The following is an 18,529-nucleotide window of genomic DNA, read 5'->3' as shown; positions in this document are numbered from 1 at the left end:
AGCAAGAGCCCTCCCCTCCCAGTGGGAAGCACAGCCGTCTCAGGTCTGCACCTCACAGGCCCTACTTAAAACCCTCTCCCTTTTTTTTTGCTACTGTTTGAGTAGAGCTGCTGTGAAGCTGCAATTTCTGATGCTCCACCTGCACTGTTAATGGCCAGTTCCACGCGTCTGGGGCACCACTCTGATTTCAAGCTGTTTTACTCCAGCTACCAGATGCAAACCAGGCATTTTAGGCATTTTAAGTGTTTTGTAACCTGGACTTACGTGGTTTACCACCTTAACTGTGATCAGCAATGTCTGAGGAAGTTAAACTGAACAACCAAATTCCTGGAGTAGGAGTTGGACTCCTTAGAGCCAGTTATTAACTGCGATTAAAAAACAATAAATCTTCACAGATAAAAGGCATAAAAGTTTTTTTGTTTTTTAAGGGAAAAAGAATAAAGAAGACCCGTTCTTTCATTACCCAAATAGCATTCTCAAATCTGTTTTCAATCGTAGCTATGATTCTAAATAGATGCCTTCTTGACTGGCATCATCATGGCTGGAAAATAAGGAGCAGCCTCACTGGCACTGAACCTGCACATGTCCTGAATTCACTCTGCCTCCCACTTGGGAGCAGGCAGTGAGCGCAGCAAGGCTGAGATTTAATGTGTTTTTTATTGTGTTTAGATGGGTAAGCGCACTGCAAAGCTGCTGGTTGTCCACTTGATGGTATCAAGTAACTGAGCTCAGGAGGGTACAGCAGCTGTTCAGACAGAAGTGAATTCTGCAGCAGGTAACGCAGCTGAGCTGTGTCCTTCACCTGCAGCAGCAGCTCCTGCACTAAGTTCAGTCAGTCTGGTGCTGGTTCCACATGCTGCTCTGATCACAAATTCAGGGCTAGCTTTGTCCCTTCTCAGGGGTGACATCAGCCAGGTGTAAAATGCAGTGCTGCCTCTGCAACACAAAGCACGAGCACAATTCCTTGGGTGCTTTTGAGCTGATTTGAGGCTGACTTTGATCATAGCATAGCAGAGACAAACAGAAAAGTTTTCCCAGGTAGAAAAATGAAGGCTGTGCAACAATATTCTTCAGAATGAGAAAAACTTGCCATGAGATTTGCTATCCACTAAGAAAGGAGCTTGTGTCACACGCTGAAGAAACACTGGGATCTGGATCATTCTGTTATCTTTACAATGATGAGCATTGTGCAAACTGAATGCAGCCAGGGACTTTCCCTTCTCAGGCCATATAGGTGCTGATGTGAAACATGCCTTGTTGAAAGCAACCTGGTGGCACAATGCTGGGACCAGGAGCTGCCTGGGCAGTGACCACACTAAGCAAAACACTGAGCCGGGTCTCTGTGCTGGCAAGCCACTTTATGACTGCTTTAGAACCTCTGCGTGAAGCAGAGGGTGATGGCATCCCAAGGGCTGGCAGCAGGCAGTAGGCTGGGTGTGCAGCAGGGGGCCCATCGCCTCGCTGGCGCCAATGGCCTCCACATTACAGGATGGCAGGCGATGCACATAGCACGCAGCCGACCCGCGTTGAGCACCAAATAAGAGCATGTTTGTGTGCTTGTTTGGGATTTTTTGTCCCACATACCGCTTCTTCCTCTGGTTGCCAGCAGATAGGCTGTGAGCAATCCCTACTTTACAGGCAGTGGTTGTTATCCACGAGTCCTGAAGGCAAGGCACGTGCGGCTCGCTGGAGTTTGTCTGCACGTTGCCCGTCACAACCATTAACTGTTTGCCATGAGGGATGGTCACCCAAGGCTAGCGATCACGGCTTCTGCTCCCCGACAGCAGCCTGTGATACATTTCTCCTCTGTTTTTTTATAATGAAGAGAGACGAATTGTGAAGTACAAAGCAGTAGTGATGAATTTGCGATGCGCTTTACCCAAAGGCTCCGTGATTGCACAGAACCCCACTGAGGTTTTTGCATTTGTGCTTTCACAGCAGTTGTGTTTCACGGCACTGTGTGCGAGTGCTTGGAAAACAATAGGTAATAAAAGCGCACAAACTGAACTCCACGAGGCAATGCAGTTTGTGGTGCAAACCAGCACACTCGGTGCTGTCTGGGAATCACCGTGTCCGCCTTTACCCCGGGACTCTTTCCACCTTCCGAGCAGCCGTTGGAGCCGCGCGTCCCCGCGGGCTCCGCCGCTGCCTCGAGCACGGAGAAACAGCTGTAGGAGGGGGCAAAGCCGGCGGCAGCAGCTCGTGTTGAGCCCCCGCCCAGGTGAACGCCGTGCGAACGAGGGCGGGGCGGCAGCTGACAGCGGGGCCGAGCTCGGGGCTTCCCCGCCCGGCTTGGCGCGGCTGCGAGAGCCGGCAGGCAGGTGGAGGGGGAGCAACAAGTCCGGCGGGTAGGGAGGGAGAAGAGCGAGGGTTCCCTCCCGCCCCACGGCTCTCTGACAAGTGGCGGAGCGCTCGCACCGCGCGCGGCTCCGGGCGGGCAGCAGCCGCGGGGCTCGACCCGCGCCGCTTTACGCCGCCGAAGTGCGGGGACGGCCGCGGGCTCCGCCTCCGTTTGTTTATTTAGTCCTCGTCACCCGCTTTTTGGTCGCTCGTTTCGGTCTAGTTCCTTGCTATTATTTTTGTTTGTAAATTAGTCGCCTCCATGGGGGGCGGAGGAAAGGAAATAAAAGCTGCCGCGGCCGAAGGGTGCAAAAGCATGCTGGGCAAGAGCCGCGGAGCCGCAGGACGGGATGGCTGCAGCGGGGAGCGCTGCCCGCGCCGGGCCGGGCCGTGCTGCTCGGCGCTGCCCGTTCTGCTCTCTGCGCTGGCGGCCGCCTCCTGCGTGTACCTGGGCTTACGGACCAGCGATCTTCAGGCCCGGCTGGCGGCCATCGAGGGCGCCCGGGGGGACTCCGCCGCCGCTCCGCTCCCGCCGCTGCCCGGCTTTTCTCTGGAACGGCTCAACGCGATGATGCAGGAGAAAGTGGAGCGGCTGCTCGCCCAGGTGTGCGGGACGGGGGGTCGCTACTGCCGCGTGCGGGTGGGGAGAGGGGGAGGCCGAGGGGAGCGTGGGGCAGCGCGGGGCGGCTATCGGGGCGCGTGAAGGGCCACCCCGGCCATCGCGCAGGGAGCTCTGAGGGTTTTCCCTGCACTTCTGGCCCGTACCGAGGAGCGGGATTGCAGTCGAAAATAAATGAAGTTCTAGGGCGCTTTGTGCGGGGTGGTAAAGGTGAGAGAAAGCCGTTGGCGGTGGGCTCGGTTCGATGGGGGTGGAGAAGTCAGCCCTCCAGGCTGGGTCACGTCCAAGAGAAGCCGTCGCCAGTTCTGCGCTCGGTGAAACAGCTGTAAAGCGCGGCTCGCTGGCACGCGGGGTTGTGCTGCCGGGCTCTGGCCGGCCGAGCGCCCTCACGTTGCTCCTCTCCCCCCACAGAAGTCCTACGAGCACTTGGCAAAAATCCGAGCGGCGAGAGAAGCGCCCGCAGAGTGCAACTGCCCGCCAGGTAACGCGGCTCGGCGTCCCTCCTCCCGGAGCTCTGTGTGTTCTGGGGTTCATTCTGATTCCCCTGTGCGTCAAACGGGCGTAAATTAGAGCGAGCTTCTTCAGTCAGCGTCAATTGGGTGGCAAAGGTGTAGAGCCTGCACTTGTATCGTGTTTCCCCCGTGGCGCTGGGTTGGAATACACGCTGGTTAAAAGACCACTGTTAGGCTGGCAGATGCCAAATGATAACACTTATGAAGAAGTTAATGGTCCGTGCTAGCAAGGAGAGCTCCATTCGATCTTAAGTGGTACTGAATCAAGGCGTTCTGCACTCAGTTCAGGAAGCGGAACAAAAATTCTTAGTGAAAATTTATAGCGTGGATTAAAATAAGCGAGGAATCCATTGCAAGTCAGCAGCATGCGCACACAAGGGCTTTTCAGTAATGCCTTGTTGTTCCGTAGTGGGGGATGAGAGCAGCTCCTCCAGGAAGGGATTGCAAGTTTCGTAGTGAGGATTCAGAACAGTTCTTTACTCAACTGGTAGTGTTGCTCAGATATGGAAATGGGGCCTCCTAATACTGGCATTGGTTGTGTGCACACATTACAGCGCTGTCTGTTTTTGGTGCTGCTTTTTGACTGTCTGAAAACTGTCACTATTGTCCTTGCTTTATAAACATCTACAGTTACACGGCCCAGTGCAAATGGCCTCTTAAAAGTTAGGAGAGCAATGCTGCTGTTTCACGGGGTGATTGCTATGAGAACACTGGCATCCTCAGTGCAATGAGGTGCTGTGGACTCAATGTTTTGCATGTTCTGCCATCCTGAGTGGGCTGGGAAAAAAAACACCACTTCCATGAGAGATGATGCTCAGCAAGAATTAAGCTGAGGATAACGATTGCCAATAGGGTGTGTGTTGGCACTATGTGCATTACTAAGGTGCTCTTTTTGTTAAGGGTTTAATTTCTGCCAAACTCATTGCTCTGGCAGTGCTACTGAGTTACATACAGTGTTAAACTGACTGCCATGCTGTTACAGCATCTTGCTGATGTTGCAACCTGGAGCAGTGTTTTTCCTGACTGGTATAGGAGCTATCATGGCTAGCACAAAAAGGATAATATGTATGACTGCTGTAAAAGAATGCATAGAATTACTCCACTCTCAGCTAGTTTTGTTCAGAGGCATTGATTTACTGCTGCACTGCATACATATTTTCTTTTAAGTACAGTGTTGATTTTATTTTTCTGTTGCTTGACTGCAGTCATCGTTACAAGGTTGAAGCTCATGTGTTGAAAATGGAATTGCTCATCATGTTGCATGCACAGATGCGTTCTGTGAGCTCAAAATGCTGCTCAATTTGATTCCAAACATTCTCGCTCTTTGTTCTCCTCGTTTAAATTCACTTGTTATGTTCTCACTTACTGCTTTCAGACATAAGGTCAGTACCTACTGTTTCACAGTTGTTATGTGGTGCGTTACAGCCCACTACCACTAGAGCTCCACATCGTACCAATTTTTACTTGACCTTTCTTCTAAAGATGTTTTATCAAATAAATTGTCAGCAGCAGAATATTTCTCACGTGCATTGTAAAAATACTCACTTAAGTGGAAGAATGAAGTGACCTGAGAAATATTTTCAAGGGGTTAAGATTCATAAGACAAGGGAAATTTTTGTATAGGTAGCTGTGGGTATTATGGGTGTGAAGACTAACTGTTATGGGGATTAGCAGTGTAATACTGGGCTTCTCACCTCTGGGTCACTGTTTCAATTTGGAAGCGTGTTTTGCAGTGATTGGAAGATATTGCCTTGTGATAGCCTCATTTTTTGGGCATCTTAAAATGAGCTGATGCTCTCATGCTTGTTACCAGTAGACAGGTGTCAAGATGGCAACATCCTGGGAGCCTTATCTGGGAGAGCTAGGGCTGAATGGTACCACTGCTTGGTACTGTGCCTTCCTGTCTGCAGGCATTAGGGAGAGCAGGAGGAGACAGCAAATAAATCATTGTTCCTTCATTGGATTCAGTTTGTGGAATTGCTTCTAGACTGGACATGATGAGCTTTTTATTTTCTTCCTCGATGCTGCAGCTACAAATTTGGACTGCTGTGTTCTGAGATGCATTTAGTTTCATAGGAAAAGAATAATGGAAACTGTTTTTTTGGTTGTTTTTTCATTGTTTTTTCTGTTTTCTGCAATTTGTGAAGACAAAGAGTAAATTACCTCTTTACTCCATAATTCCATACTTTAGTCTGTGCGGGTTCCGCATTTCATGCCTGGTTGTATCCAATAATACAACGTATGTCTTTTTGAGGTAACTTTTGAAAGCCTTTGTTGGTAGGCAGGTAGTTTTTGAAAGGCTTCAGTGCTATGAGAAAGAGGCAGCTTCCAGGTGGCCACCAAGGAGGTTTCTGCCATTCTGTTCTTTAAGAGAAATAAAGGTTATTATTATTATTACTTTGTCTTCTACCAGAGGAAGAGAGGGAAATTCAAGCTGCAGGCAAGAGGGTGAGGATGTAGTGTCTGATTTAGGATTGAAGTTATGCAACTGATGTAGATCTCATTAGCTCGAGATGTCCATCCCCTTGTGGCTCTCCATGGTAGGAAATGCGTGTTCTAAGGAAACTGGGTTGGAATGGCTTGAATGCTGGAGGCAGCCACATTCACAAGAGCTCATAACGTGCAAAGCTGTCCACATGTAGCTCCTTCTAATGCAACAACAGCCTTGAACTTCCTCTAGAATGAGGAGCAAGTTACACTTCTCAGTTTTTATAAAGATGTTTTCACCAAATGTGTTTTCCAATGGTTAATATTCTTCTAAAAGATGCAACGTGTGTGGAGATGCTGAGAGTTTTGATTTTAATTTAGCAGGACTAAAACCAGATACCAAAGATTTTGTAAATATTTTTGTATGACAATAGCAGGCATTCTTGCTCTTAAAGCAGAGTAATAAAGTCTGAAATGTAAATGCATACTGACATTCCTCTTAAATTACCTCAGTTCTAACAGGAGTGCAGCAGTCACTGCTGGCAGTTAGTCCTCTGCATATGGGACTGGGGGAAGATTGAGTGGCTAAGTTTATTTTTAACTTAATATTTTGATTATTTTTTTTAATGTTTCCCAGATTTATTATTTCAAATTAATGTTTCCAAACTGTTGGAGATCAACAAAAACGTAGGTGTGTAGGTAACTACTTCATATACCTGAATCATTCTTTAAATGACTGCAGTACCATAATCAGTTGTTTTTAGGCACAGTCAACCACAGTGCTGGATACCAAGAGCCAAGAATTACACTGCTGTGGAAGGAGTAACACCTTTGGAGGGCATGGGGGTATTCTGGATTCAGTAGAGTTGTAAGAGATTCTTAACTAATAGTAGATTTATACCCTCTTATTTAAAAAAAAAAAAAAAAAAAAGGTTCAAGTGTATTTGTAGGATTCATAGACTTCAACACCAACTAAGCACATGCTTTTATGTTTTAGTGAATTGAGCCTTTCTGTCTTGTAAGGGTCAAGCTCTGACACTTAACATTCAAGTGCTGTGATGCCTCATTCTCTAAGGGGTCTTCAGAGAGCCTGCTCCTGAAGCAAGGTCACATAGGACTGAAATGTGTCAGTACAGAGGGGTCAGATTTGGTGAGTGGGAAGACTAGCAGCTGATGTGCTATGGTCCTGCGTGTTCCTTTAGGCTGCTTTCAGTTCAATAGCTAAACTTCTATTTATTTCAGTAAAGTCAGTGAAGTGAGCCTCAGGACTGGATGGCCATTGCTAAAGGAAACCTGGGATTTGGGCTATAGAATTTTGAGAAAGATAGAGAGGTTGCAAAGAGAGACTTTTATCTGTAAAGGTTATCTATGTTTTCAGAACTTACTTTTTTTCTCTCCTTCCCCCCAGATGAAGTTTTTTAACCTCAGGGAAAACCATAACAATTTTTTTCCTTTAAAAACAAAATGAAACAACACCATTCCCCCCTCCCCACCCATTTTGTAAGTAGGGGTGTCTGTATGCCACACACACACACACACACACACACACACACACAAAATAAATTTGGCACTGACAAAGGGTAGGGTTGCATAATATAATATTCTATTGTCTCTAAATGTGGTGTCTCACTGTATGAACACTTGCAGTACTTTGCACGTAAAATGATGGGGTTTACATGTTTGTGAGCTGTCTTGCTATTGTTATTTCATTTTGTTTGTGTTTTCCCCCCCTCCCCCCCGCCCCAGAGCATTGGCTAAGCTTCACTGATGGGTTCTGTCTGTTTAGTCAAGTTGGTTATTTTTGTTTGTTACTTGTACCACAGATAGCACTTATATTTCTTTGCTCTTTTTTTGTCATCTTCCACATCAAGAACCATGTAGTCTTCTCACTTCTGTTCAGATATATGTAACTTCAAACTCTTTCCAGGTACAGGCACAGCCATTGTTCTCTCTTAGCAAAATATTCTCTCTTAGCAAAATATTTTGTGCTGTTCGTTTAATACTGCTATTTAGATGGCTTGGTATTTGATGTGCCTCCTATTTTACCATGCTATTTGCTATGATCTGGCTGTAAAGCTTTTTTCAGTCTAGTTGATTGTATATAAACCTGTTCATTCACTAGATTAAATAAGTTATGTTCTCTGGCGACAGCTCACCAGTAAGGTGTGTGTGTGCTGTATGTATTTTTGTAGCAGCATGGATGGATGTATTTTCATAGGATCCCAATATGCTTTTGCCCTTGCAGACACCTAAGGCTTGTTCTGACATGCAGTGGAAGTAGATGAGCAAATCATGCAATTTAAGCACTCTGTTACTTCCCTGTGTTTCAGAATTACTGTTTCCCGAAGCATTTTGATTAGTGAGGCTGAAAGATGGAGGAGAAATCATTTTTGGGGATTAAAAGAATCTGTAAATTTTTATCAGCGGGGTATTACTTTGTTTTTTGGTTGTGGTTAGAGGGGAAGTAATTTTGTAAGACATAAGAAATAAGGAACAGACTTAAATGTTTACTGGTAGACAAATCTGAAAGAGAACAGATCGAAACAGAAAGTATCCACAGTGTTTTTCCCTGTTCCTTAAAATTCCAGTGTGTGCTAGCTGTACCTAGCTCCCAGCGCTACTTATTTCTGCCATGTCTGTATCATCTATTTGCTGAATGCAGTGCTCAGCTTTAATTTTGTAATCTTTCTGACAGGTCTCTGAGTTCCTCTTTCATACTTCTGCTGGTTTGATATTTTTCATTTTAGTTCCTAGATAAAGATGTTTATTGATGTGCAGCAGCACACAACCTTCTGGGTAGTCTGCTGTCTTGTTTGGATGACTGATTAGAGACACTGTTTTTTCCCCACAGAAGATATAAATATTTTTTATTGGCAAAGATGTGACCTTTTAATTCTGTTGCCTCTAGGTAAGGAGGTAGGGTGTGCAGCATGATAAATGAAACGTGATGTGGCTCAAAGGAGAGCTGATCAACAGCAAACTGCACCAGAATTCTGTGCTGTTACTGATGTCAGCGGCATTTAACAAAAGTTGTTTTGACCACAGAAGTATTATTAACACTAAGTTTTATTCTGAAATCAGTATTTATTGAACCAGCGCGGTTTTGTCAGGCAAGGTATATTAAAAGAAGTTGATTTTCCAGCATTAATTGTCCTTTAATGCTTGCATTTCACTTCTGCACGTCTCCTTCCATGTGGCAACTTTCTGTCTTGAAGAACTGCTTTAAGTGTCAAAGCAAGTTAAGTACAGTGTGTCCTTCAGTGTGAGAAAAGATCTTTCTGGAGTAGTGCTTTTCTGTCTGTGTTTTGTTTTTCTTAAATCGTCAATATGTGCAATTAAATCTTGAAGAGCATTTAAAGCTTGGGTAACAGAGTTCAGTTCAGCAATACTTCTGCTTTTTCTTTATGCTCAGCCTCAAAAGCCTCAGCCCATTCCTTAAAAGTTAGTGAGTTCTTTGGAATGCGTTGCTTGAAGAATGGATCACTGCATTACACCACTCATCCTCCTTCCCACTACCTTTTAAATTTACTGTCTGTGGCTTACCTGTATTTATTATTATTTTATAATACACTTAGCACTAAAAATCAGCAATCTATGCAAACAGCTTGACTGACAGAATCTGTCTTCACAGGATCTTTTGGGTTACCGGAATCATATAATTAATCTCTTCAAGGTGTCAACCCCATGAAGCCATCAATCTTTAATATGCACAGAACTTGAGTTGTGTTGCTAACTACAGCTTCTTCAGGGAGGCTACTTTAGGCAGAACAGCTTTGCCTTTCATTGTTTCAGTTGATTACACTGCCAGATTTCCTAAATCTGAAAGCCACAGAAAGGAAATCTGACTGCTTAGTTCAACTATTAAGAAGATGTAAGAGTGTATAGAATAATACAGGCTGGAAGACACATGTTTCCCCCTGTCCAACTGAAGTGGAAGCTTGCAGTTAGATAATAGGCACAATAGTGAACACAGTGCTGCAGGCTTGCTTTTTTGAGGCTTGTGAACTGTCATATTTTTTTACTAGTTTAGACTTAGAGTAGAGCAAAGCCTGAAAGCAGTGCCTGTTCAAATTCATATGCTCATCACTTTTCATGAGATTAAGTTCAGATGGAAGAAGCTGTTTATGGGAGCTCAATAAAAATGGGATTTCAGGACAGATATTCAAAACTGAATGGCAAATTTGCATGTGCCGGGTTTAAGCGTACCTTCCATGCAGATACAGCTATTTTTTTGTCCCCCAAAATCATTAGAAATACAAGTTTGGATGTTAATGCAGCAGATCATATTTGTGCTTCTGTGCTCTACAACAAATGTGCATGGGCAATTACTGTCAGGTATTTCTTTGCATGTGGTTCACAACTGCTGTTTCTAGTCAGTCAACAAATTGTTGGATATGGCTCAGTTTTGGTGATTAAGTGCAGCAACCTCATGTAAACATTCTCCTCTGTTCAAAATGTACTGCTCTGTAAGTTAGCGAATGTATGGTACAAAAATTGCTGATGCACAGATGTGCCTGAGCTGTAATAACTTACTGTTTAAATATTTCCGTAGGTTGCCTGGTTCTTGTGCTGTACTGTCAAATAAGAAAGCACTTTCCTAGTGGGCAGGCTACAATTTCCTTATTTGTGAAGCAAACCCCTTGTCCAATCCTTCATGTTCACAAAGAAAACCTTATCATTGTGTTCTTCTTAAAGCATTCTTTTATGTACATTGGAACAGTCTTGACTGTGATGCATGCTGTGAAATGATCCTTTCTGCTCCTTTCTTGCTCTCAAGTCTTTTTGTATTAAAATTGTTTCCCATTTACATGTACAGATACAGTTTACAGGAATAGACACGGTTTTAAATATTGTATGCACATCTGGGGAGAGCTTCTTACACTTTTAAAGCTTTGAAACAGATGATGCCTCGTGAGCTTTCTGAAGAAATAAGACATTTTTAATAGACCCTTAAATCCTCTCATTAGAAATGTATGCAATTATAGTCGCCAGAGATGTAATGACAGCCCTCTGTAGGGCAAAGAGACAATAAATAGGATGAAGAGCATATAATAATAGAGAATATAATTTTGATACAAAAATAGTACAGTGATTTCCAAGACTTCTGTCTGCAAGGCTGTGCTCAACCAAGAAATAATGCAACTTTTAGCAACAATCTATTCTCCTTCCCTGTTTTAAAACCAGAGCAGGAAGTTATCAGGGATGAATAAAGTATATTTTTCTTTAAAATGCACACATGAGGAATAGATTAGACGGTCTATTAAAATCAGTACATTTAGTTTTAAGTAGTCTCTGTTAACCATTAAAGTTATCATCTTAGATTTGGATGTTCTTGAAACTTACCTTGCAATTATTGTGCGTTGGGCAAATGTATGAGGGCATTACTATAGCGACTCGTGATTTTGGTTGGTGATTTTTTTGTTGTTTGGTTTTTTAATACTGAGGAATTTTTGACATTGTTTCATGTATTTCTAAAAAATAATGACTAAGTCATATGTTTACCTTTGCCAGTTCTTGTTTGGGCATGCAGCATAGAGTGGCTCACAAATTCACATGTTCTTGGGAAGGTGGAAAATGGGGTCATATGGGGAATGATGGTTTTGAGTCACACTAAGTAGCTTTCTCTACTTTTCCTGTTGTTCTTCAAGCTCAGCTGAAGGATTGCTGAGTAGAGGAAGAAGGAGATTAAGCAAACTTTCCCTTTGATCTTTGATCCTCATCTCAGTGCATCACACTGTATGACACTTTTGGTGCTTCCACATGCTTCTGTGACTTGGAAACAAAGTAGGCAGCCTCCCAAGTCACAGTGATGTGGTATAGCATATAGCTCACTCAATATAAATGGAAGGAGAACTGGACATCTTGAGCTTGCAGACAAATCCTATGTGGCGCCAGGTGGCTGATGTACTCCTTTCCGCTAGCTGAAATAGCTGGCTTGTGCCATTTCCTGGTACTACTTCAGTCTGCTGGTATCTGAGAGGTGCCTCCTCTAAGCTACAAGGATTTATAGGAAAGAAGTATTTAATCTTCTCTTCCTTTTGCAGCAAGGAACAGACTCAGTTAGCACACTGAGCATATCTTCCCACTCTTCTGAAGAGTTTTAGTACTCTTAGGGGTGAGGAACTGTACAGTAGGATGTATAGCTTCAATGTCTTTTCTGCTCTGCCATTTGCGGTTTATGCAGTCTTAACAAAAACTCATCTACCTTCCTGAGTACTATAGTATCCCTAGTGACACAGGAAAAAGTATCATACCACAAGCTTATATCAAAGGTTAACTTATGAATGGGTTTCCTCAAAAATAAACTGATTCATAGCGTGTTGTGCATAAGATTATGGTGGAAAACTGCTGTTTCAAAAGATCTCTTAAGCTGATGGGGAGTAGGGTGGAAGAAGTTTTGAAAACAGAAAAATATACTGAAAATCAAAGACCAAAATCTTTATCAGAGCTGTGGTAGAAATTACGGTGGGTTTGTGTGTATGTTTGAAAGCAGAATTTCACAGTGTATTTTGAAGGACACTAACCTGCTAGCTATTTCTATGATTATAATTATGCACCGTCTGTGCGAACAAAAACAGCTGCCTACAGACAATCTAGCTTATGCTGTTAGTACTCGTGTTGCTAGGAAATGACATAAGGTTTCTTATATACTGGATAATGGTAGGGTTTTAATGGAGGACTGCAATGCTAAAATTCAAAGCTTGTGCATCTTAAGTTGAGGTGGTATTTCCTTTAGCTGGCAGCTCTAATAATCCTTTTTATGAATATGAGAACCAGTTGCTTGAAGGCATACACCCCTTTCCTCCTCCCCCAATGTCATGCCCATACCATCTGAGTAAGCTGTTATTCTAATTCTCTTGATATTCCTAAAGAGAAGCCTTGATACCTGAGCACAGGGATATGGCTGCAGAGGATTAGAAGGATAAGCTCCATAGGTCTGTGGATTAATATTCTCATCTAGAATTTACATCTAGATAAAGTCCAATGGCATCACTGTGAAAGTATTTTCATGCTGTCGACTGTACAGAGGCACTCCTGTCTACTCTTTTGCTGCAGTTTATCAAACGTTCCTTTAATGTTTGCATCTCCACTGATGTACTGTTGGGTACTGTCAGTTGAAAGAATGGCTCAGTGGATGATGAATGCTGTCAACTGTTGCCTCAGCTTCCTATAGAGCTGACTAATATTCTCAGTTCCTTCTATATCTGAGATAGCCATTAAAAAAATTAGCAAAAATACTTTATGAATCCTAATTTGATTCTTGTGGCAGGAGTTGTGATTTCTGCAGACATACTTGAGTGTAAACCAAAGTCTGGTAACTGTTAATGCGCTCTTTATGGCATTGGTGAACTCTGCTTTTCTGTGTTCCCTGTCCAGGCTGGATCCTTGACAGTTGTTTGTGTAAATTAACATACAATGTGGAGAGTGATGTTATGTGGCACTTATATATGAATGCAGTGGTAGCACAGCAATGGCTCTTGGTGTTTGCCAGTAGCCTATCTGCCTCTGTATATGAGGAAGTCACAGTTCAGTAGAATATCTTGTGTACATTTCCCATATAGTTCCTGGAAGTATACTAATGAACTATAGAGGCTGAAAGGCACAGTGGTGTGGCATCAGTTTACAATGAACCAGTGCTTAGACAGCTGTTGTCAATGCTTACTTATAGTTGTCTTTGTCATGATGACAGCCATGTTTGTAGAAGTCTGGAAATGTTTTAGTATGTGAAGATGAAGTGTTTTTCCAGGGTAGTAAGCATGTAAGTGCTTTTATTTTATTTTATTTTATTTTATTTTTTCCTATAGTGTATGGAGCCTAATCTCAGTGAAGAGAGATTAGTGTTTAAGTCTGACAGTAGTGAATGTCACTGTAGGACAGCTTTGCATAATTCCTTAGTTTAAATTCCATGCTGAGCCTCATCCTATCGTGCAGTAGGAAAACCTTCTTTTAGCATATTCAGTTAACAGGCAGGACAGAAACTGTTATCGTGGCCAGTTAAAAAGAAGCAACATCTTTCAAAAGTAAATGACCAGTGAGTGAAAAAGAAATGACTGAAATCCTCACCTTTTTTTTCTTCCTGAAATCGATCTGCTGTTGCAAGGTGGATTTTCTGATGTAATCCAAGCAGTTCCAGACCACTCTAAGATGAGGTCTTTGTATTTGCAATATATATTATAATAAATGGAACATTGTGGAAAAAACTAAAGTCATATTTAGGGGAAACATCATGCTTAATGGATTACAACAAGGACAAATAAGCAGTAGTCCTGTGTTGTGAGTATTCAGTTACAGAGAAGTAAAGGCAAGGTGGAATGTCTTCCTATCTGAGTTCCACTGTCTGTGCAATAGGGCTGATATAAATGTTGTTTATGTCCCGAAGTATGAAGTATTCATAATTAAGAATGAAGTGTTGAAGAGCAGAAGATTCTTTCTAAAATCACAAAACGCCTGTTTTTGTTGAACTTCATGAGATTCACCTGGGCCCACTGCTTGAGCCTGCCTAGGACCCACTGTATCTCTCACCTCTCTTTCTTCCATGCACCTTAGCATAGCCTTCAGGTGGATCCTGCTCCATGATCTTCCATGGCACAGAGGTGAGGATAACAGGTTGGTAGTTCCCTAAATCATCCTTTCAATCCTTCTTAAAAAAATTAGGTAATTGTGAATGCATCAATTTTCAATTAATCTTCTACAAGTTTTTCTGAAATAATTTTTTAAATTATTTTGTAAAAACTACTTAAACCTGGAGAACAGTCCTAATAGAACAGGTATGTGGTACCAGCTTGGATAACTTATGTGGAGAAAGAAGAAATTTCTTGTACTACCAGAGTTTTTAAGACCCAGACATGATTTTTACCTGGTGGTAGATAAAAGTAATCTTTAAATGGAATTCTGACTGACAGTGGATCTGATATGTGTGAATAGATCACTTCAGGCATGTGAATAGTCCCACAGATTTGAACTGAAATCAGTATTTACTTTGGCATCTGACTCCTGAATGTGTCCTCTTCCTTTTCCCCTTTGTCTCCTTTCCCTCCCTGTTAGAATCCTCTTCTATACTTGTTCATATGTGCACTAGCATCTCCTTATGCTTTGATTTATGGTTCTTTCTCATCCTACATGTGCTATTTTTTTATTTGCTTACTATTTATTCTTTGCAGTCTTTGAGCAAAAGCATAATGTATATTTGTATATATAAGGATAAAAATTAATTTTAGAATATTGTAAGAGTTCTTGTTCCTCTACAAATGCTTTGGACAGTTGTTGTTTTTTTAAACGTAGTATTTATTTCTGAGATTGATAAATAGTCTCAATTTCTCAATTCATAGTTCACAGATGCTTTGAGCGTGGTTCTGGGGTCTGTTAATTTTCTTTGGAAGTGATTAGATCTGATTACAAAAAGTAGATATGCCCATGTATGTGGCTGGCATCTCATAATTTCCTTACCAACATCATTGAATCTTATATATTCATGTGTCGTTTGCCTTTTTTACTCACAGAGATTTTCATGCTTGCACGAGAGTTCTTCCTTCTGTTCAGCTCAGCCAATTGTTTTAGCAGTGTTAACCAGTTCTCTTGTTCTCCAGTTTCCAGATGTTATGCTTGAAAGGTCTCTATTTGCTGAATCCAAATGTTCTCTTCCTTTCTGTGTAGCAGTATTTGACAAGTTTCTTTGCATGCAGCAGTATAAAAACATTTCATGTGTACGTCCCTATTTGAGCTATCAAAATCCAGAATAAGCATGCTAGGTTGAAAGGAAGATATTTCAGTCTGTTGCTAAGAGATATCTGTACTTCAAGAAAATCCAGTTGTCAGTGACTGGGAAGGAATACACCGTAGTCAGATATAAGTGGCCTTTTTTTCCTTCTGCTAATAGTCTCCCAGGGTAGTTTAATGAAGAATTAAGGATTGATGCAATCTTCAGAGGAAAAGTAGCAAAATACACTTCAATAGACTTCTACAGCTTTTTCCCTGCAACATCTGGAAAAGCTTAACTTGGGGTGGATTTCAGTATTCTAGTGGTAGGCTCTAATGGCTCACTCAGTCTTAACAGTGGGTGACAGCAGGGTATGCTGAATTGTAAACTACTGAAAGGGCTTCACAGTGCTTGACAAACATAGTGATGTCAAGAGGAAGGGTGACATGTCTGCAGGATGTCTTCTACTGAACTGTACTTCATAGATGCTGTGAACTCATCTAAGATGTCCAGACTTAGTGTCTTGAGAGGCAGTATGCAGGGAGAATCTACAACTGGAGTGCTGTGCTTCTGACAGAAAGTGTTATCTTCCTGTGGTGATCTGACAAGGAAGGAATTTACAGGAAGCTGGAGGCCGGTGTGAACCAGTAGCAAATTGTTATTCCCTAAGCAAGGGAGTGATCATAATTCTTTTAAATTCTACAGCACTCTGTTCTGGTCTGGTAGTTAACACTATGCAAGAAGAAACATGAAAATACTGTGTGTGCTGTGCTGTCACAGTGTTCCACAGAGCCCCTAGGAGCTATCACACTGCATTTTATCTCTATTGAAACATCATACTAAAGTGTCTGGACCAGTGGTCTGTGGTATAAATTGATGCTGAAGCCCTAAAGGTGCAAGGATGAACTTGATTTATTTCAATGCTTTTACCATCCTTCTTGCTTCACTGTGTTGCTGTCAGCCCTTCATCTCTCTTTGATTCCCTAGTTTATGTATAGCAGGAAGAACAGCAACTAAGGCTGATCGTTGATCTTCCTGTGGACAGATATTTTGCTAACTATGGGTCTCAGTTGTTGTCCCAGGTTTCTTCCTTTTCCCTTCAAGTATGTCACTTAAATGTTTGGATTAATACCTAGTGATCAGCTGTAGAAAAGTTATTCCCATCATATGTGATATTGTGTCTCATAGAATGAAAAGAGACAGGAAAAGAATGGTGGGACACAATATTGTTGCTATTAACCATAACTTGACATGAGCTGTGATTTTTTAACTTAGTAACTAAGAATATCTTTGGGATTAATGCAGCCGAAATTATTCCAACTCTTTGGAAAACTGATGCTTGTTCTGAAGAACATTTGTTTATAAACGAAGACAGATATGTCCTCAAATAATCTTCTTTCACTTGCCTAAGTCATTGTGACTGTGTTCAGTGTTTCTTAAACAGTTTGTTGTGTGCCTGAGAACAATTGCTCACATCTGTGTTGCGTTGTGTCAAGTTTTTCTTAGGCTATGATTGGTCACCTCAGTCTAAACCCTATAAAGCTGCTGAGTAAAAAGGGTTGGAGGACTTTTTTTTGAGATGATCACCAATTTAAGGTCTGGAATGAATCTCTAGTGATCTGTGATGAGAGGTTCATAGGGGATGTCCTTTTAATGACTAGTGGGCAGGTAGTTTCCTTCACTTGAGATTGTGCAGAATATACAAGAGTACTACCATTAGCATCTGCAAGAGTGATTGCTTGGCTGCTCCCTGGTGAAAGTATTTACCTCTCATAGGCACTCATGGCTACTGTTCATTTCAGCTACTTTGTTGAGAGAATAAGACTACTCTTTTGTGAACTGATGTAGGGTTCCTAGTAAAACAACAGCTTAATAAAGGATGTAATTGCACATATATGTACCTCCTGAATAACTGCCCCCCCTAAATATTATATATTTAATATATATTAAATTCTAACAAGTAAATTATAACATATATAACATATATGTTCTTTGATTAATAAATAAGGTTCATAAATTATTCTTCTTAGACATGTTGCAAACAGTACAGCTACTAATTCGATATAACTACTAGTGACCAGCAGCAGGTGGCTCATGTTCATTTGTGTCCAACAAACATGCTGCATTCAGTTAATTTTATTTTTCAGTCATGTACAAAAATAATCTTATGACACGGTCCTTTTTGGAGTATAAAAATATTTCTTGATTTAACTCTGGGGAGAAAGATTGATTTCTTATTCTGCAGCCTGTGAAGAACTGTTAAAATATGAGACAAAAATTGCAAAGATATAGGAATAAAATGTTTTGTTACGTGGCATACTGGGAATTGTAGAATGGCTTAGGTTGGAAGGGACATTAAAGATCATCCAAGCCCTTGCCAGAGGCAGGATTGCCAGCTGCTAGATGAGGCTGCTCGGCGCCCCATCCAACCTAGTATAGATGACCTCTGGGGATGGTGTATCCACAGCCTCTCTGGCAGCCAGTGCTAGTGTCTCACCACTCTGTCAGTGGAAAAGACATCCCCCTGACATCTAATCAAAATCTCCCCTCTTTTAGTTTAAAGACATCCCCCTTTTCCTATCATAACTTATCTGTATAAAAAGTTGTTTTCTCTCCTGATTGTGAGCTCCTCTGATGTGCCAAAAGGCTGCAGTGAGGTCTCCCTGGACCCTTCTCTTCTCCATACTGAACAAGCCCAGCTCCCTCAGCCTGCCTTTGTAAGAGGTGCTCCATCCCTTTGATCATCATCACAGCCCTCTTCTGGACACTCTCCAAAAGCTCCACATCTTTCCTGTATTGAGGGCCCCAGGCCTGGGTGCAGAACTCCTGAGGCCTTGCAGAGGTGGAATAGAGAGGGGCAGTCACTTCCTTTGCCCTGCTGGGACCTCTAAGTCCTTTTCCATAGGGCTGCTCTTAGTGAGTTCTTCTCTCAAT

At 42.3% G+C, this 18,529-nt stretch overlaps 1 protein-coding gene across 1 annotated transcript in view; it reads left to right on the top strand.

The window, feature by feature from the left end:
- The first annotated feature begins 2,184 nt into the window (after positions 1–2,184).
- The window catches only part of COL25A1 (collagen type XXV alpha 1 chain), a 279,646-nt gene continuing 263,301 nt past the window's right edge, over positions 2,185–18,529 (top strand). Inside the window, exons 1-2 of the mRNA XM_072335135.1 lie at positions 2,185–2,944; positions 3,371–3,440. Of these exons, the coding sequence (XP_072191236.1) occupies positions 2,603–2,944; positions 3,371–3,440 (412 nt within the window). The 5' untranslated portion in view covers positions 2,185–2,602. The remainder of the gene's footprint in view (positions 2,945–3,370; positions 3,441–18,529) is intronic.

Source organism: Excalfactoria chinensis, chromosome 4 (assembly GCF_039878825.1).
Source record: "Excalfactoria chinensis isolate bCotChi1 chromosome 4, bCotChi1.hap2, whole genome shotgun sequence".
Lineage (NCBI taxonomy): Eukaryota > Metazoa > Chordata > Aves > Galliformes > Phasianidae > Excalfactoria > Excalfactoria chinensis.
Note: the sequence above shows the minus strand (reverse complement) of the source record. Positions and strands in the feature narration are given on the sequence as shown.